The following is a 21,192-nucleotide window of genomic DNA, read 5'->3' on the forward strand; positions in this document are numbered from 1 at the left end:
AGTACCAAGGCTGAAGCTAGCAGTTAGCTCACCATAGTTTTTAAGGTGCCCTAATCAAAATTTTAATATAAAAATTATAAAGCATGTGGTGGCTCACACCTGTAATCCCTGCTACTTGGGAAGCTGAGGGGGGAGGATCACTTGAGGTCAAGAGTTCAAGACCAGCCTGAGCAACACAGTGAGACCCTGTCTCTCCCCCCCAAAATTGGCCAAGTGTGGGGGTGTATGCCTGCTGTCCCAGCTACTTGGGAGGTTGAGGTGGGAGGATCACTTGGAGTTTGAGGCTGCAGTGAGCTGCGACAGTGCCACTACACTCCAGCCAGGGTGAGAGTGAGACCCCTGTCTCTCAAAAAAAAAAAAATTACAAAGCAATACACTTTACACTTATAAAGATTCACAGCCACATAAGTTAATGACATAGAGATATGCTTGGTTATGAAAATTTAAAATTCATAATTAAAAATTACTTCAAAACCCCTTATATAATTAGGTTGTCTATACTTTCCAATTTTTCTGGGATAGTCCTAGTTTATGTTTGCTGTTCTGGCATAATTATGAATAGCGCCCCGTTTCACTCTCAAAACTGTTCTGGTTTGGATGATAAATTATAGTTACCCTAGTAGGTCTGTCAGATATAATATTGGATGCCCAGTTAAATTTGTATTTCAGACAACAAATAATTTTTTAGTGTAAGTATGTCCTACGCAGTATTTCAGATATATTAGGCATCCTATGAGTATGCGAAATCCGGCAAATCCCACACTCCAGTGATTTTACTAAACCACTTAAAAATCGCCTTTTTGTGAATTCTCAGATAAGGCAAACCTACATTCAAGATAAAGTGAAATGAAAGTCAAACACAGCGCATGAACAGAGCTCCTTGGCAGAAGGACTCCCACCCTTACAAGGCCCACTATATTCTGGCAGCCTGCAGCTGAAAAGTCAGTTCTCTATGCCACAGTTTTCACTCACATGAGAAGGATAAGAGATTCTAATACCTGCCTACAGTTAACAGTAATGGAATTCAGCTGATTTCTAGAAACTCCCAAAATGGCATATTAAGATACTGCTATCAATGATATCCCTTTTCTAGTCATTAATAAGGAATGTGCCTCATTAATAAGGAATGTTGTTCCCTTGGTGAAAAGCAAAGACACTAGTCTGTTATCTTTTATAACAGTTATATGTCTTCTGGGATATAGACATATATCCCAAAATGTCTTCTGGGATAGAGTAGTAATAAATGCAAAAGGGAAAAAAAGTAAACTTTTAAGTAGATTGTTAGGGCTAAGATTTATAATTGGAAGTATAAAGCAAAGACAATACTATCTAACTAAAAATTCTAAGAGCAGAAATATAATCATTTATTCTGATGAAACAAAAAGCTCTTTCATTTGAATACATTAAGCTTTGGTGAAATACCATAAATAGGACTAACTTAGGGTTTAAAAATTTTTCCTTCATAATATTCTTAACATGATGGAATGCAGATAAAAACAGGCAAGATTCCCCCTCCCACTCCCCCATTTAAGAGAGAGGGAAGCTTTCAATCAACAACCAAATTATGACCTGCTCCAATTTTCTCATTCTTGTTCTGGGTTGGTCTTCGGTCACATAACTTACAATAAAGTTTTCCAAGACAAAAGGAGTAAATTTTGGATTACTATTTCATTTTCTTAAAAGAGACTCAGGAACTTTCACAATTAAAATTCTGGATTTCTGTGAAAGCTACCACCCCATTAGCTTTAGGTAAATTCGTTTTTTTAAATAGAGACAGGGTATCACTATGTTGGCCAGGTTGGTCTTAAACTCCTTGCCTCAAGCAGTCCTCTCACCTCAGCCACTTTAAGTGAACTTGAATGGTCATCTTTCAATCAAAATAGAAATTTAGCATTTAAAAGTCTTGAAAAATGGCCGGATATGGTAGCTCATGCCTACAATCCCTGCACTTTGGGAAGCTGAGGAGGACAGATTGCTTGAGCTCAGGAGTTTGAGACCAGCCTGGGAAACATGGTGAAATCCCATCTCTGAAAATATAAATAAATAAATAAATAAATAAATAAATAGGTGTGGTAGCACATGCCTACAGTTCTAGCTACTCGGGAGGCTGAGGTGGAAGGATAGCTTGAGCACAGGAGGTCAAGACTGTAGTGAGCCTTGATCATGCCACTGCACTTCAGCCTGGGCAACAGAGCAAGTCCCTGTCTCAGAAAAAAAAAAGATTTTTATGAAAATACTACAAAACCATTAATATAGTTTTGTTTTATTTTGTTTTGTTTCTCTCTGTCACCCAGGCTGAAGTGCAGTGGTGCAATCTCGGCTCACTGCAACCTCCACCTCCCAGGTTCAAGCAATTCTCCTGCCTCAGCCTCCCGAGTAGCTGGAATTACAGGCACATGTCACCATGCTCGGCTAACTTTCTGGTATTTTTAGTAGAGACGGGGTTTCACCATGTTGGCCAGGGTAGTTTCAAATTCCTGACCTCAGGTGATATGCCAGTATCAGCCTCCCAAACTGCTGGGATTACAGGCATGAGCCACCGCACCCGGCCTAATATAGTTTTTAAAACATATTTTGCCAGCTAAGTCTACACATACATAATTAAATCACTCCACTTGGCTGAACTGGAGCATGAGAGGAGGGAGTAAGATGAGTTAATATGTGTATTTGCTACAAGATCACAGGTCTTTTCATTCAGCTGAAATACAAACAAATGTTTATAGTCAATGATCTAATAAAAACTAAAATACGCCCTGAATTTCATATATAGAGAATAAACAGTTTGAATGGCTAATAAATGCTAAAAGAAAAAAATAAATAGGAGAAAACATAGATGATTATCAAGTTTTAATAGTACTATATGAAAATTGTTTACTGCATATTTTAAAACATCAATAAATTGCCAAAACTAGGAGTTTTCAAGGTTCACATGAAAAACACTGGATTCCTTCTCTGTCATCCTCTGTTATTTTCCATCAAGTACCTTATTCTTTCTCTTCCTAGGATTTATTACAATTTATTATTATTTTTATGTTTGTATACATATGTACTACCTATTTCCCCACCTATACTATTATTCATTCATTCAACAAGTAACTATGAGGCACTATAACAATATTTGCTTCAACTATGTAAACCACCCACAACCCAAGCATATTTATTTTCATGGGTGTCGTATAAATGTACTGGCCTACCATAACTGTTAACTTTGCTAATGCTATGATGCCAATAATGAGTATTGTTCACTTAACAAAACTCAGTTACAGTTTCACTTAAACTATGTAACACTTGTCTTTCCATTGCTTAAAAAAACTATATATAGCAAATATCTGAAGACAGGTTTCAGAGGTCTATAAAAATGAATAGGGAAGGAGAGTGGAGCTATATCCTCTCTTCTAATTCCTTTTGTGCTATTTTTCTTTTCTACCTTCTTCCAATAGAGGATAGGAAGGAAACAGAAGGAAAAAGAGTGGGCTATATTGGATTTGCCTAGGACTTCTAAACTAGTACACGTTGAACACCCCTAATGAGAAAATTCAAAATTCGAAATGCTCCAAAATTTGAAACTTTTTGAGCACCAATATGATGCTCAAAGGGGCATTTCAGATTTTGGATTAAGGATGCTCAACCTGTATTTGTATTTCAACTCAGGCTAAAGACATCATAGAGGATTTTCAGTGGCCCACTGTCACCACCAGAATGGCAAGCTAAACTCCAAAGTTTGTCTTTCGATCTCCCCTTCCATTATAAATAATCTCCTACTTCTGCTTATTGCTCCCCCTACAACACACCCAAGATGCCTACTACTCTCAAGCTGACGTCTAGCTATCCAGCGTGGACTACCTCACTCATGTCTTCTTTCGGCCTCAATAAAAACTCCCATCCCTAGGAAGTTCTAGGAATTTATTCTTTTCCTATAGATGTTTATTTGATGTGATTAAATTCTAAGATGTGAATAATTAATAGGCATAACTTTTGTCAGTGGTGGGAGGAAGTTGTCAAAATGAATCACTAACTAGGAGATTATAGGTTATTTTTGGCTGTGTGTTTGCGGGAAGACTTCCTAGCTAAATAGTTTTCTATCCATAGAGCAAGAGGGGATAAAAAAATCCCAACTACATGGAATTAGCATTGTAACCAGGTACCTAACCCAGGACAATCCATCATCTAGCCAGCTCTGCCAGGGTTTCTGCTCAGTAAAACTATGTATCATTAGGAAAGACATCTATCCTATACTGTCACTTAGCCATGAGCCTAGGCTGATTTTTATTTTATTATTATTATTTTTTTTGAGATGGAGTCTCACTCTGTCACTCAGGCTGTAGTGCAGTGGCACCATCTCAGCTCTGCTTCCTGAGTTCAAGCGATTCTCCTGCCTCAGCCTCCCGAGTAGCTGGGACTACAGGTACCCGCCACCATGCTTGGCTAATTTTTTTGTATTTTTAGTAGAGACGGGGTTTCACCATGTTAGCCAGGATGGTCTCAATCTCCTGACCTCGTGATCTGCCCGCCTTGGCCTCTCAGAGTGCTGGGATTACAGGAGTGAACCACTGTGTCCGGCCCAGGCTGATGATTTTTATTACCATAGTGCAAATCTTGCTTTTTACTTCAAATACAAACAACTCTGCTTACTACAGTCCTTTCACATGAGCATTATCTTTATCTAATTCGCACAACCTCTTCAGCCCACCGTCTGGAAGAAAAACCATATAAATATAGTCAATTACTTTCACCAGAAGGACAGAAGGATAGAAGGATAGAGGCAGAAAGCAAGCAAGCGGGTGGAGCCTGTTCTCTTTAGAATGGCATTTCCTCTTTGTCTGGAAGAGAATGCTATTCCTCCTGAGAACTTGTGGGATTTCTCCTACAGTGTGGTTTCATTACATTCAAAATTGTATTACCTTCCAGAATAAGATAGCATGCCCACAATCAAATAAATCCAGGCATTTAAAAATAACCCGCATATGGCCCCTACCCTGCTCTCCATCTTCCTACAAAAAGCTGACTGTAGTTCATTATAAAACAATAATGAAAGAAAACAGATGAAAAATAAAAACCTGAATGATTTTATACAATCTATGGTCTCACATGAAGGAAAAGTAGCAACAGAACAGAACTGACTCCTGGAATAGCCACTGTATCCCACAAATCTAAGACTACCCTTCTTTCACCTTGACTGATTTTTGCTAAAATGAACTGTTACATTGCAAATAAATTACCAAAGACTTATGAGTTTAAAGAGCATGTCTTGAAAAACTGTTATTTAATCATCAGAGTGAATCATCTTTTTTCCTACAATTTAGCTAAGAATTCTGACTGGGGGAGAAGAACGGTAGGCCATTTTGGAGCATGGAGCATCTTGAGAGATATGAAAAATCTGGGTAAGATGATATACAGGCAGGTAGAAGAGGGAAGGAAAAACAGAAGGCTGAAACTAACTTTTATTGGGAATTTACTCTATGCCAGAACCATGTTAGGTACTTTATTTTCCTTACCACATTATTTACTTTTCACAATTCTGCAATACAAATATTATTCCTAGTTTACAGAAGAAGAAACTTCTAGTTCAAGAGAGTAACTTACTCTCCAAAAGGTCATATAGATGGATCTCAGATTTGAACAAAAGATGATTTAGCCACGAAGTTCTAAGTGGTAAGAACTAAAGCAAACAAATAGGATCAGCCCCTCACTGAGATAAGGAAGAAAAAATTCCCTTCTGACAAATTTCTTTCTATGCCCAAAATGGACCTTTAAGTCAGGTGTACAACCAGTACAACAGTACTATCCAGCTATGTTAAGGATCTGTCTATCTATCTATCTATCTATCTATCTATCTATCTATCTATCTATATGTTTTTGTTTTATTTTTATTTTTTTATTTTTTTTGAGATGGAGTTTCGCTCTTGTTGCCCAGGCTGGAATGCAATGGCACCATCTTGGCTCACCACAACCTCTGCCTCTCAGGTTCAAGTGATTTTCCTGCCTCAGCCTCCCAAGTAGCTGGGATTATAGGCGGCCGCCAACATGCCCAGGTAATGTTTTGTATTTTTAGTAGAGATGGGGTTTCACCATGTTGGCCAGGCTAGTCTTGAACTTTCGACCTCAGGTGATCCACCCTCCTCGGCCTCCCAAAGTGCTGGGATTACAGGCGTGAGTATTTTTATAGTCTATTCTGTGAACATGACCACAGTTTTAGAATTATAGAAAAATGTGGCCAGGTGCGGTGGCTCACGCCTGTAATCCCAGCACTTTGGGAGGCCGAGGCGGGCGGATCACGAGGTCCGGAGATCGAGACCATCCTGGCTAACATGGTGAAACCCCATCTCTACTAAAAATACAAAAAAATTAGCTGGGCGTGGTGGCAGGCGCCTGTAGTCCCAGCTACTCAGGAGGCTGAGGCAGGAGAATGGCGTGAACCTGGGAGGCGGAGCTTGTAGGGAGCCAAGATCGTGCCACTGCACTCCAGCCTGGGCAACAGAGCGAAACTCCGTCTCAAAAAAAAAAAAAAAATTATGGAAAAATGTTTTCAAGTTCCAAATATTTAGTCCCAAATTACAAAAACACCACTACTCTGAGTTTGGTAACTGGTTTCATTTACTCCCCAAACAAATGATTTAAGGATTATGCATTGTTCTAAATTGTCTGTTCCACAGCTTTCATGCCCTTATTTATTCAGCCTGAATACGCAAATTTATGTTTTTGTCTTGTTTTAGACAGAGTCTTGCTCTGTCCCCTAAGCTGGAGGGCAGTGGCGTGCACATAGCTCACTGCAGCCCTGACCTCCTGGGCTCAAGTGATCCTCCTGCCTCAGCCTCCTGAGTAGCTGAGACTATAGGTGCATGCCACCATGGCTGGCTAATTTTTTAAAAAGTTTTTGTAAAGATAGGGGTCTCGCTTTGTTGCCCAGGCTGGTCTCAAACTCAAGGGCTCAAGCAAACTTCCTACTATGGCCTCCCAAAATGCTGTGATTATAGGAGTGAGCCACCATGCCTATCCAACAATTAGTGCCAGACACAGAGAGTTTAATATTACCTGTTCCTGTCCCTATTTAACTCATCATCTAGGAGACAGAGTTTCATAAAAATAGCTATAAAAGATGTGATAAATGCTGCTAACCACATATAAATTATTATGAGAACATGAAATAGAGGATGATACTACTAATATCTAACTATCATTCACAGACACGAATCCTTTTTTTAAAAAATCCAAACTCATAAATAAATCAAACACGGGTGATTTCATTGTAAAAACAATTGTTTATTACATATTATATATTAGTGACTTTTTACTTTTTTTTTTGTTTGTTTTGAGACAGAGTCTCGCTCTTGTTGCCCAGGCTGGAGTGCAATGGCACGATCTCAGCTCACCGCAACCTCCACCTCCCGGGTTCAAGTGATTCTCCTGCCTCAGCCTCCTGAGTAGCTGGGATTATAAGCATGTGCCACATGTATTTTTAGTTGAGATGGGGTTTCTCCATGTTGGTCAGGCTGGTCTCAAAATCCAACCTCAGGTGATCCACTAGCCTTGGTCTCCCAAAGTGCTGGGATTACAGGCATGAGCCACTGCACCCAGCCTATATTTTTTTATTTTTTTGAGACAGAGTCTTGCTCCATCACCCAGGCTAGAGTGCAGTGGCCTGAACATGGCTCACTGCAGCCTCAACCTCCTGGACCCAAGCAATCTTCCTATCTTAGCCTCCCAAGTAGCTGGGACCACAGGTGTGTGCCACCACATCTGCTAATTTTTCTTTTTATAGAGACGGGATCTCCCTGTGTTGCCCAGGCTGGTCTCCAACTCCTGGGCTCAAGTGATCCTCCTGTCTTGGCCTCCCAAAGTGCTGCAATTAGAGGTATGAGCCACAGTGCCTGGACTATTAGTGACTTTAAAAGGTTCCATTCATCAGGCCTGGTGCAGTGGCTTATGGTTGTAATCCCAGCACTTTGGGAGACTGAGGTGGAAGGATAGCTTGAAGCTAGGAGTTCAGGACCAGCCTGGCAACAAAGCAAGACCATGTCTGTACAAAAAATTAAAAAATTAGCTGGGTATGGTGGTATATGCATGCAGTCCTAGCTACTCTGGAGGCTGCGAGGGTAACATTTCTAGAGCTCAGGAGTTCGACGGTGCAGTGAGCTATGATGGTGTCATTGTATTCCAGCCTGGAAAACAGAAAAAGACCGTGTCTCGAAAAAAAAAAAAGACTCCATTCATCTAAAGATAATTTACACACGAATTTCAGAAATACATCTGCCTGTTTGTCTATTATCAGTTTCTATATACCTTCACATGTGTAATATACTTTTATTGAATACTAGATAATCCAAATTAGATACATGTATCAGCTGTAATTTGACATTAACCACAATATAAGTAAATATTAAAAACTCTTTATTACAGAAGGAGAAGCAAAGGCACAGTAAAACTATTTACCCTAGATCAACAGGACAAAAGAAGATCTGAAATTAATTTTCATTTCCTCATTTAATATTTTATTCAATAAAAGCTAATCCTTTTAGAAGGTCATGGACTCACTGGGCATTGTGGCTCACACCTATAATCCCAGCACTTTGGGAGGCTGAGGCGGGCGGATCACAAGGTCAGGAGTTCGAGACCAGCATGGCCAATATGGTGAAACCCCGTCTCTACCAAAATACAAAAATTAGCTGGGCATGGTGGTGGGCGCCTGTAGTCCCAGCTACTCGAGAGGCTGAGGCAGGAGAATCGCTTCAATCTGGGAGGGGCAGGTTGCAGTGAGCCAAGATCGAGCCACTGCACTCCAGCCTGGGTGACAGAGGGAGACTCCATTTCAAAAAAAAAAAAGGTCATGAACTCAAAACAAAAAAAAAAACAAACAGGCTGTGCATGGTGGCTCGCGCCTGTAATCTCAACACTTTGGGAGGTGGGAGGCCGAGGTGGGCAGATCACCTGAGGTCGGGAGTTCAAGACCAGCCCGACCAACATGGAGAAATCCCATCTCAACTAAAAAGACAAAATTAACCGGGTGTGGTGGCACATGCCTGTAATCCCAGCTACTTGGGAGGCTCAGACAGGAGAATCGCTTGAACCCAGGAGGCAGAGGTTGTGGTGAGCTGAGATCGTGCCATTGCACTCCAGCCTGGGCAACAAGAGTGGAACTCAGTCTCCAAAAAAAAAAAAAATAAATAAATAAATAAATAAAAATTTAAAAACAAGAAAAAATAGCTAATCTTTGGGTTACAGAAGAAACAAAAATGATTCCTTCTTCACTCCAGACCATTTGGAGGAATTGAGAGGGGAAGTAATAGCCTCCAGAGTAACTAAATAGACAGTACTTGATCATGTAAAGCTAATTCTCTATAAGAAAATTCCAGATTCAGTTTAAACTGTACAGAAAGAACTAATGGGAAGAGGAGAAAACTAAAATGTGAATAGCATATAACAACATCACTGTTTTACCATCAAGTAGAATTGCTCCTTCAATTTCTTTTATTTCTACCTTTTTAGCAAAACTATTCTCACTTGGGTGAGAACCCATTTTCATTGGTACTTCAAAACTATTCATAAGCAAAAATCAGTGTCAAAAATATTTAGTAACTTAAAAAAAAACAAAAAGTATAAGTAGAGACGGACAAGAACTCCTCCTGCTTTCTCCCACTGGGCTCATCGTATTTCTGTTCCGTTACATAAGAGACTAAAACCGACAAACTCTGTTTTATCGCTAACACCTAAAAGCAATAAATGTGATTTGTTACCATATTATGATAAAATTTAACCAAAAAATTTTAAAGATCGGATATTCTGCAGTTTACAGTGACATTTATGTATATATGCCTAAAAGCTACATATAAACTTTGAATTCATTTAAAATTATTTCCAAAGAATAAATGAAGGCTGCTTTTGAAGTGCCAGGCATTTTTCTAATTACTTTACAAATATTAACTCATTTAATATTTGTAATAACTCTATTATAAAGTAGGCACTACTATTAGTTTCCTTTTACAAATAGAAAATGGAGGCACAAAGATGTTAGGTAACTTGCCCAAGGTCAAACTGGTAGGAAGTTAGGGAGCCAGAACTTGAGCCAAACTATTGGTCTCAGGGTCTGTTCTCTTGACGACTTCTCTTTGTTGCCTCTCATGGGTCCTTGTAAATACCAATCAAAAGTCTACAATCAACCGGGTATGGTGGCTCACGCCTGTAATCCCAGCACTTTGGGAGGCTGCGGCGGGCGGATCACATGAGGTCGGGAGTTCGAGACTAGCCTGGCCAACGTGATGAAACCCCATCTCTACTAAAAATACAAAAATCAGCTGGGAATGGTGGCACACGTCTATAATCCCAGCTACTTGGGAAGCTAAGGCAGAAGAATCGCTTGAATCCGGGAGGTGGAGGTTGCAATGAGCCAAGATTGCGCCATTGCACTCCAGCCTGGGCAACAAGAGCAAAACTCCATCTCAAAAATTAAAAAAAAAAAAAAAGAAAGAGAAGAAAAAAAAAAAGTCTACAATCAATAGTCCATAAATAAATATAAACCAATCTAAAGCCTACAGAGAATGTGATCTTTTAAAGCAGAAACACATCCATATAACAACTAAAATGGCAATTACAGCTAAGCTATGGTTTGATATTTACTATTGTCAGATAGAGTGTAAAATTTCATTCTTCAGTGTAGAAGAAATTCCCAGGAAATCTAATTTTCTGCTTCCTCATGCAGAATCCCAAGACAATATCCTGTTTTCAATTTTTATTCAAAAGGAGCAAGGGAATATTACTTCTATCTGAATAGTTAAGTGGTTGTTCTCCTCCTTTAAGCTCTGACATTTTCAAACCAGAAGCTTCTATGTACTGTTATAAAGTGATCTGGAGGTGGAACTCTATATAGAATCACTGCCTCCAGGTCTAGAGTTGAGTATACAGTATACCGCCTATTGCATAAAAAAGGGTGGTGAGAAGCAGGATATGAACATATATATGTATTTGCTTATGTTTTCAAAAGGAAGTGCTGGAAGGATAGGCTAGAAACCAATTAAAAGGGTCTACTCTTATGGAATGGTATGGGGAGATGGAGTGGAGGGGAATGAAAGCAAGACTTCTCTGTGTTTTCTTTTAAAAAATAATTTTTGGCCAGGCATGATGGCTTATCTCTGTAATCCCAGCACTTTGGGAGGCCGAGGCGGGTGGATCACTTGATCTCAGGAGTTCAAAACCAGCCTGGGAAACAGGCTGCAGAGTTTGCAACCAGCCTGGGAAACAAAGCCTCGTCTCTACAAAAAATACAAAAGTTAGCCAGGCATGGTGGTGCATGCCTGTGGTCCCAGTCCCAGTCCCAGCTACTCGAGAGGCTGAGGTGGGAGGATTGCTTGAGCCTAGGAGGTCAAGGATGCAGGGGGCTGAGATCACGCCACTGCACTCCAGCCTGGACAACGGAGTGAGACCCACTCTCAAATAAATAAAATAATAAAATAAAATTTGACTTTTGCAACATGTTTTGCATATTTACAAAATAAATCAACAGAGAAAAAACCCATCCCTGTCCCACCCCACCATGTCATCAAAACAAAACAAAATTCAACAAGAATGGTAACAAACCAAGCTTCTTGTGGGGATTCCCTCTGTGAAGTTTTCAGGACCTGAATCTCCAAGTCTGGAATTAGAGATCACAAGAGCTACCCTACTTAAGTGTGTCCAAATGTAAATATATCTCTCCCCATAGAACTTCAAGAGATTACTCTGAAGCAATGGTACTGTGGAACTCAGGGACACCAACTGCTTTGGTTTACAGCTTTATTCATCAAATTCTATGTATCTTTGAATCTTCCTCAAGCAAACTAAGTTTTTTCTTCCAAATTTCCACCATTATTTCATAGAGCAGAATAAGTGAAATAAGGTCTATATCTAGATATCCCCTCATAATATTTCAGAATACAAAACAACAAAAAAAAGAAGATCCCAAAAGTTTCAGTGTGAAGCTTGAGTACCTTCTTAGCTCTGGAAATACCTATCTATCTATATCTTTAACAATTCCCTCCCTTTCATTTTTTTAGATGACTTTTAAAAATTGACATAAAATTCATGTAACAAAATTCACCATTTTAAAGTGTACAATTCAGTGGTTTTCAGTACATGTACAAGGTTGTGCAGCCATCATCACTACTAATTCCAGAACATGTTCAACACCTCAAAAAGAAATACCATATGCATTAAGTGGTTACTTCTTTTTATTTTTTAAGTTCTATTTTTCTGAGGTTCTTAATAGTAAGGCTTGGCTGGGGGCGGCGGCTCATGCCTATAATCCCAGCACTTTGGGAGGCTGAGGCGGGTGGATCACGAGGACGGGAGATCCAGATCATGCTGGCCAACATGGTGAAATCCCGTCTCTACTAAAAATACAAAAATTAGCCATGAGTGGCGGCGGGCCCCTGTAATCCCAGCTACTCTGGAGGCTGAGGCAGGAGAATCACTTGAACCCGGGAAGTGGAGGTTGCAGTGAGCCGAGACCGCGCCATTGCACTCCAGCCTGGGTGACACAGTGAGACTCTGTCTCAAAAATAAATAAATAAATAAATAAATAAATAATAAATTTCAGGAATAATTTTAATTTCAAAGAGCTATTTCTTGTATTTATTTTTCCAAAACAGTTTACTGTTTTATTATTCTGAGCATATTAATAAGATAATTTAAAAACTTTTCTCCTGGTTCTGTTCTTTTCTTTTTCCTTTTTTTTTTTTTTTTGTCTCACTCTGTTGCCCAGGCTGGAGTGCAGTGGCTTGATCTTGGCTCACTGCAACCTCCACCTCCCAAGTTCAAGTGATTCTCATGTCTCAGCCTCCCATGCAGCTGGTATTACAGGTGGGCACCACCATGCCCAGCTAGGTTTTGTATTTTTAGTAGAAACAGGGTTTCACCATGTTGGCTAGGCTGGTCTCAAAGTCCTGGCTTCAAGTGATCCGCCCACCTTGGCCTCCCAAAGTGATAGGATTACAGGCATGAGCCACCATGCCCAGCTTCTCCTGGTTCTTTAAGTTACTTCTCTTTCCTTTAGGGTTAATTTTTCTGTTAGTTTAGTTTTGGTCATTTTAATTCATTCTGCTGGTTTTTCCCACATGCTGGAAGATTCTTGGTTGTCTATTCATACTTAGGGCAGAAGGATAGGGAAACTATCCTTTGTAAAAAGGAAATGCTGGAAGGATAAGCCAGAAATGAATTGAAATAATATTTTTTGGTAGAGACAGGGTCTTCCTATGTTGCCCAGGCTGGTCTCGAACTTCTGGGTTCAAGGGATCCTTCTGCCTCAGCCTCCCACAATGCTAGGATTGCAGGCATAAACCACCATGCCCAGCCTAAAATGGTTATTAATATGGGGTGTAGGGCAGGGCAGAGGATAACTATATTCCTTTAGGATGAGTAGGTGGAGAATCAGGATATGAGGTGGTAGAAATCTGAATTCTGGTAAAAGTAAGACTTATTTTGGAGCATCAACTTCCACACTAATTCTTAGTTTTCCCTGAACATTTTGTTCAGTTTCTTTCTAGAAGAACTATGTGGTGTTTTACTTGGCGGAAAGTGTAGGCTGCCTGAGTAGAGGTAGGAGTAAGAAGGGAGGTAGGGGCATAGTGACCACTGGGAACGGCTTCCCACTTATTCAATTAATCTTCCGTTTTCAGCCCCAATTCTCATTTCTGCTCATCTCTGTCCCTAAGCCTTAAGATCTGTTGGGCTGGTCCAGTTCCTAGTTCAGAGTATGTTCTACACGTTGCTTCTTGGCTTGTTTTCTCCTTCAACCCACTCATATGTACTTTACAACTTCCAAAAATTTCTGGAAATGTGTTTACTGGTAACCCAATCATGTAATTCTCTTTGGTGTTTTGGTACCTCTATGTTTTTATCTTAATGGACTCTCAGAGAGACAGGAATCAAATGGTGCTGTCTGGTCTACCTTCTTGGAACTTAGTACTTTTAAGGAAAGGGAAAGATTTGACTTTCTATAGAAAATTCCAGAGACACAATAGGACCGGTCAGTTCTATTGTCTCTTATTTTTACATAGTATTTATTTACGAAGAAGCAAAGTGACTATGTAGAACAAACACTAAGTACTTCTTTAATATTTAATAGAAGTTTCATTATTATGGGTTCTTAACTTATATGTGTAGCATCTTCTGTGTTCTGTTATTGCATGTTTCTGCGGGAGTGTTTCACTGCTTTCATCAGAATTCCAAAGGGTTTATAACCTAAAAGAGTTTAAGAACCACAGGACTATATAAATGTACTCTCTCAAGCAGTGTTAAAAAATTCCCATTCCATGATGATATGTTTACATCTTAGATCTTAACTGCAGGTGTTTAAATCTCAAAAAAATTAATGTTTAAAAATAATTTTGAAGCTGTTTAAAAATCCTAAGGCAACCAGTAAACAAATGACTATATAATAGGTTGAGAAGCAGTGGAGTTTCCTTTAGGAACACATTCTTTTTTTTTTTTTTTTTTTTTTTTTTGAGAGAGACAAGAGGCTTACTCTGCCGCCCAGAATGGAGTGCAGCGGCATGATCTAGGCTCACTACAACCTCCGCCTCCCGGGTTCAAGCAGTTCTTCTGCCTCAGCTTCCTGAGTAGCTGGGATTACAGGTGTGCACCACCAAGCCCAGCTAATTTCTGTATTTTTAGTAGATATGGGGTTTCACCATGTTGGCTAGGCTGGTCTTGAACTCCTGATCTCAGGTGATCCGCCCACCTCGGCCTCCCAAAGTGCTGGGATTACAGACGTGAGCCACTGTGCCTGGCCAGGAACACATTCACATGCATTATGCAGTAGCTTAACAAAAGAAAAACTTCACTTGGGGCTTTAGCTCTTTTGTACAGTAGCTGAGAGTACGGAGGGGTGGGGATGCTAGATAATTTTCCAACCTGATGACCTGGATAGCTACTTGGAATATCATCATTTAGGTACAGTGTCAAGTTTTGCACCAGAAGACCCAGTCACTAAGTAAGAGGTCCTGGATGCTGTGGGCCAGTCATGGCAGCTCACACCTGTAATCCCAGCACTCTGGGAGGCCAAGGTAGGAGGATGGCTTGAGCACAGGAGTTTGACATCAGCCTGGGCAAAGGATGACCCACTTGTAGGTAGGCCCTGTCTCTACAAAAATCACAAAAATTAGCTGAGCATGCTAGTGCACGCCTATAGTCCCAGCTACTCGGGAGGCTGAGGTGGAAGGATCACTTGAGCCTGGAAGGTGGAGGTTGTAGTGAGCTGAGATCACACCACTGCACTCCAGCCTGGGCAACAGCGCAAGAAGATCACACCACTGCACTCCAGCCTGGGCAACAGTGCAAGAAGATCACACCACTGCACTCCAGCCTGGGCAACAGAGTAAGACTCTATCTTAAAAGCAAAAACGAGAAATAAATTCAAAGAAAATGTACGTAAAGAAACAAAAAGTTTACTGCACTCCAGCCTGGGCAACAGAGCAAGACTCTGTCTTAAAAGCAAAAAACAAAAAACAAATACAAAGAAAATATAGGTAAAGAAACAAACAAAAAATCTACAGTCTAAGTTTTTTTAGGCTAAAAAATAAAAAAGATGATGAGGAATTGATTGATATATTAGCCAGGAGCATCAGTGTTCCTACAAAATGAAATTATCAGATGTTAACTCTAGTTCTTTGAGGCAAGTTTTGCTGAAGCTACTTAAATGTCAACTTTTGGGTTCTACTTTTGAGTCTGACATCTGGGTAAATGTTACTTCATATAATAGTTCAGGTAATTATTTTATACATATTTTCAAAATAAGCAAAAAATTTAAAAACAGTAATACAGTAAGAAGCAGAGCTGTGTAGATAGCAATGTATGATTTTAACTCTTTATAATTAAACATTAAAATTTGTTCAAAACAGGCAAATAAAAATGTGTGCATTTGCAGAATTATGTTGATACGATGGCTGCAGTCAAGTTCAGCCACACAGCATACATTATACCTGTGATAGCTCTGCTTAAAATCTAAGCTATGGTAGCTTTGGCTGAAATACCTGAAGTAAAAGAGAGAAGCTAATGCTCATTAATGGGTTAAACCCATGTGGTTTTGCTTTGTTCAATAAACTGAAAGTAAACTTTTTTCTGATGATATCTTCAGGACATAGGGAGCAACCTTTGAAGATTAATGATCATCATATAATTTTATATGTGTAAACTGTTTAGCTGACTAGGCTAAATGTACCCTGGAAAAGATGTTTCTGAATAAATTTTGTTTATCTATTTTCATTTGCTTTGTTCAAACAAGATATCACTGGAACGAGTTCAGTTAATCAGGGCTATAGTTCATTGTGGTTTTACTATAAAATATTATAAAGCAAAAGAAACACCAACTACCTACCTAAGCGATGAAATCCAAAGGTGAATCTTTTGGTTGGTGATTTTGATGATAGCCACAAAGCAAGCAGGGTGAGTATGATGGCGCTTAGGTCAGTTAACATATGAAGTGCATCTGTCATGATTGCTAGGCTATTTGCAATGTATCCACCTTAGAGTTACAAGTAGAGGAAAAAAAGAACAAGTTAATTTTTTAAAAAAGCAAGCAATCAAACTAGAAATATGCAATATCCTACAAAACATGAACTTCTAACTAAATCTTTATCCCATTACAATTAAATCAAGGTATTCAGAAATTTTATTCAAAATATTAGATATAGGTTCATTTTTCTGGTGAGAATATCCATTTCTTTTTTTCTTTTTTTTTTTTTTTGAGACAGAGTCTCACTCTGTTGCCCAGGCTGGAGTGCAGTGGTGCAATCTCAGCTCACTGCAACCTCTGCCTTCTGGGTTCAAGTGATTCTTCTGCCTCAGCCTCCCGAGTAGCTGGGACTACAGGCACGTGCCACCACGCCCGGCTAATTTTTGTATTTTTAGTAGAGACAGGGTTTCACCATGTTGGCCAGGCTGGTCTCAAACTCCTGACCTCAAGTGATCCACTCGCCTCGGCCTTGCAAGTGTTGGCATTATAGGCGTAAGCCAATGTGTCCAGCCAGAATATTCATTTCTAGTAACACATGCTGCAAGGAGTCAATGACCTTTAGAAAGTTAAGAACCACAAGGCAAATATATAGTGATTTTGTGTCTTGGTACTGAAGCTTTTGCTTAACTTACTAATTCTACTATTAGTGAATTAATAACCATATCTAAATATTACAACAAAGCTGAAGAAAAGAAGGGTGTTCACTTGTTGAGGGGTGTTGGAACATAAAATTAAACTGAGGAAACCTACAAAATGTACATTAGTTCGATATAAAATATGTAAAAATTAACTGATTCACTTAGCAACATCTCTGAAGAGGGGTACAAAAGGTAGTATTTAGGATACAATTTTTGTTATCGATTTTCCAGGCATTTAATATATATATTATACATTGTTTCATTGTGTGTCTGTATTGTCCCATAATGGACAACCAATTTTCCTAGCACTATTCACTGAATAAGCTTTTATGTGTATCAGAATCACCTGGAGGGGTTGTTAAACTACAAACTGCTTAACTCTACTCCCAGAATTTCTGATTCGGTAGGTCTGGGATGGTGATGGGGATGGGACCTGAGAATGTATATTGCTAACATGCTCCCAGGTAACGCTGATGCTTCAAGTCTTGGAACCACACTTCGAGAATCACTGTTATAATGTACAGCAGAACTGCATGATCAGGTAAGTGTGCTGAGCTGTTGATCCTCCTCATTCCTGAGCTGGGTGTGTAGAGACAAGAGCAGGAGACTAGGGGCTGATGATCTTTTAGTCACATCCATTTACCCCAGAGTGCTCTATACAAATAGCATTTTTATGTATTCCCCGGCATGAAAAAGCTGGAAAGCACCAAGAGAAGGTTGGTGTTAAACAACATGAAGTTTTGGAATCTCAGAAAGTCTGAAAGAGTTAATTTTTTTGAGCTTTAGCATACTTATCATTTTATAATGAGGATAATTCCTTAAAGCAACTCTGTCCAATAGAACTTTGAGATGATAGAAATGTTCTGTATCTGAGCTGTCCAATGGTGTAGCCACTAGTCACATGTGGCTTTTCAGCATTTGAAAAATGGCTAGTAAGGTTGGGGCACAGTGGCTTATGCCTGTAATCCCAGCTGTTTGGGAGGCCGAGGTGGGAGGACTGCTTGAGCGTAAGAGTCTGAGGCTGCAGTAAGCTTTATATAATGGCACCAGTTCACTCCAACTTGGGTGACAAGAGTGAGACATTGACTAAAAAAAAAAAGAAAAATGGGGCCAGGTGCAGTGGCTCACGCCTGTAATCCCAACACTTTGGGAGGCTGAGGCAGGCGGATCACCTGAGCTCAGGAGTTTGAGACCAGGCTGGGCAACATGGTGAAACCCCATCTCTACCAAAAAATAAATAAGAAAGAAAAAGAAAAATGGTTAGTGAAACTAAGGAATTTAATTAATTAAACTTTTTTTTTTTTTTTTAGAGAGTCAGCGTCTTGCTCTGCCACCCAGGAAGGAATGCAGTGATGTGATCATAACTCACTGCAGCCTCAACCTCCTGTGTTCATGTAATCCTCCCATCTCAGCCTCCTGAGTAGCTGGGACTACAGGCATGTACCACCATGCTCAGCTAATCTTTTTATCTTTTTTTTTTTTTTTCAGGAGATGAGGTCTTGCTATGTTGCCTAGGCTTAATTATTTACTTTTAATTAACCTAAACTTAAAAAGCTACATGTTGGTGACATCAGCCAAAAAAAAAGTAAGGACCTCTGAAAATCATCTTCACAAAAAGAATGAAAACATGGACAAAAATAGTCAAAATCAGCTTTTTCAGAACTTTGGAAATTAGCCAAAAGCTTATACACATAGCACTTATTCAAGAAAAATGGCTGAATATCAGCAAGAACAGTTATCTTCATGGTGTTTTAATTTGCACTGTACCCATTTGTTGTCCTCCAGCTGTATGGTAGCCTTGAAAACCAACAGGCCACAATCACAGTGAAAACCTCAGGTTGGCAGCCACTGGAGGATACAAAATGAGTTTGGAGCTCCTTCAATGCCCCATTCCCAGAGAACTGTCATTATTTGACCTGCTGGTAGTTCCCTAAAGGACGTGCAAGGATGTTTTTATTTGACTGGACACTTGAAGCTTGCCCTGTATGAACAGCCCCCATCTTCCCATGCTTGTCAAAAATCAGAGGCAACTAACACTGCAGCTTCCTGAGGTAGGTAATGATGTGTTCTCTGTGTTCAGAAAATTTCACAATGTCTACCCTGGAATGGATCTCTTTTCCCCCAATTTGCTCTTTCAATCTAGAAATGTGTGGCCAGGCACAGTGGCTCACACCTGTAATCCCAGCATTTTGGGAGGCTGAGGCAGGCAGATCACCTGAGGTCGGGAGTTCGAGACCAGCCTGACCAATATGGAAAAACCCTGTCTCTACTAAAAATACAAAATTAGTTGGGCATGGTGGCACATGCCTGTAATCCCAGCTACTCGGGTGCCGAGGCAGAAGAATTACTTGAACCCAGGAGGCGGAGGTTACGGGGAGGTGGAGGTTGTGGTGAGCTGAGATTGCGCCATTGTACTCCAGCCTGGGCAACAAGAGTGGAACTCTGTCTCAAAAAAAAAAAAAAAAATTATAGAAATGTGTATCCTCCAGCTATGGGAAAACTTCCTAAACCATAAACTATAGTGTTGATGATTTCGTAGCCTTTGCTTTCTTTCTCAAACTCCTTCCTATTATTTGGAGTTTAGATTGATATTCCAATTTTTTTTTTTTTTTTTTGAGACAGAGTCTCACTCTGTCACCCAGGTTGGAGTACAGTGGTGCAATCTCAGCTCACTGCAACCTCTGCCTTCTGGGTTCAAGCAATTCTCCTGCCTCAGCCTCCCGAGTAGCTGGGATTGCAGGCATGCGCCACCGCGCCCGGCTAATTTTTATATTTTTAGTAGAGATGGTGTATCATCATGTTGGCCAGGCTGGTCTCGAACCCCTAACCTCAGGTGATCTGCCCACCTTGGCGTCCCAAAGTGCTAGGATTACAGGCATGAGCCACCATGCCTGGCCTCTAAATTGTTTTTGCCCTTTCTCTCCAATTATACATCTTTTTGCTCAACTCTGTGAGAGAGCACCTTAATTCATCTTTTTTTGAGGTAGGGTCTTGCTCTGTTGTCCAGGCTGCAGTGCAGTGGCACAACTGTGGCTCACTGTGGCCTGGACCTCCTGGTCTTAAGCAATCCTTCCACCTCAGCCTCCTTTGTAGCTGGGACTACAGGCATGTGCCACCACACCTTGCTAATTTTTTTTTTTTAATTTTTATTAGAGACAAGGTGTCACTATGTTGTCCAGGCTGGTCTTGAATTCTTGGACTCAGGCAATCCTCCTGCCTTAGCCTCCTAAGTTGCTGGGACTACGGGAGCATGACACCATGCTTGGCTTTTTTTTTTTTCTTCAATTTTTAGTGAAGATAAGCTCTCACTATACTGCCCAGGCTGATCTTGAATTCCTGGGCTCATGTGATCTTCCCACCTCAGCCTCCCAAAGTGCTGTGATTTCAGGCATGAGCCACTGCACCCAGCCCTTAATTTATCTTCTAACTTTTCTATGGAGCTTAAAAGAAATTTCGGCCGGGCGTGGTGGCTCACACCTGTAATCCCAGCACTTTGGGAGGCCGAGGCGGGTGGATCACGAGGTCAGGAGATGGAGACCGTCCTGGTTAACACGGTGAAAGCCCGTCTCTACTAAAAATACAAAAAAATAGCAGGCGTGGTGGTGGGTGCCTGTAGTCCCAGCTACTTGGGAGACTGAGGCAGGAAAATGGCATGAACCTGGGAGGTGGAGCTTGCAGTGAGCCGAGATGGCGCCACTGCACTCCAGCCTGGGCGACAGTGCAAGACTCCATCTCAAAAATAAATAAATAAATAAATAAATAAATACATAATAAATAAATAATAGAAATTTCAACTATGTTTTTATTGTGCAGAAGCTTTTTTCGTTACCCTGAATTTCTTTTCTTTTTTTTTTTTCTTTGAGATAGAGTCTCACTCTGTCACCCAGGCTGGAGAGCAATTGCACAAACACTTGGCTCATTGCAGCCTCAACTTCTTGTCCTCAAGTGATCCTCCCACCTTAGCCTCCTAAGTAGCTGGGACCACAGGTAAGCACCACCATGCCCTACTATTTTTCTTTCTTTGTTTCTTTTTTTTTGTAGAGACAGGGTCTTGCCACCTTGACCAGGCTGGTC

At 40.3% G+C, this 21,192-nt stretch overlaps 1 protein-coding gene across 4 annotated transcripts in view; it reads right to left on the minus strand.

Annotated features, from left to right (window-relative positions):
• SLC30A4 (solute carrier family 30 member 4) overlaps positions 1 to 21,192 on the minus strand; it is a 43,025-nt gene that overhangs the window by 14,988 nt on the left and 6,845 nt on the right. For 2 of the 4 annotated variants that reach the window (XM_016928153.4, XM_016928155.4), the window contains exon 3: positions 16,343 to 16,489. The exons of 1 other annotated variant lie outside the window; for it this stretch is intronic. In XM_016928153.4, coding sequence (XP_016783642.2) covers positions 16,343 to 16,489 — 147 coding nt within the window. Of the gene's footprint in view, positions 1 to 14,018; positions 14,209 to 16,342; positions 16,490 to 21,192 lie in introns of those variants that run through there. One more of the 4 variants, XM_016928156.4, reaches the window with a different exon arrangement.

Source organism: Pan troglodytes, chromosome 16 (genome assembly GCF_028858775.2).
Source record: "Pan troglodytes isolate AG18354 chromosome 16, NHGRI_mPanTro3-v2.0_pri, whole genome shotgun sequence".
Lineage (NCBI taxonomy): Eukaryota > Metazoa > Chordata > Mammalia > Primates > Hominidae > Pan > Pan troglodytes.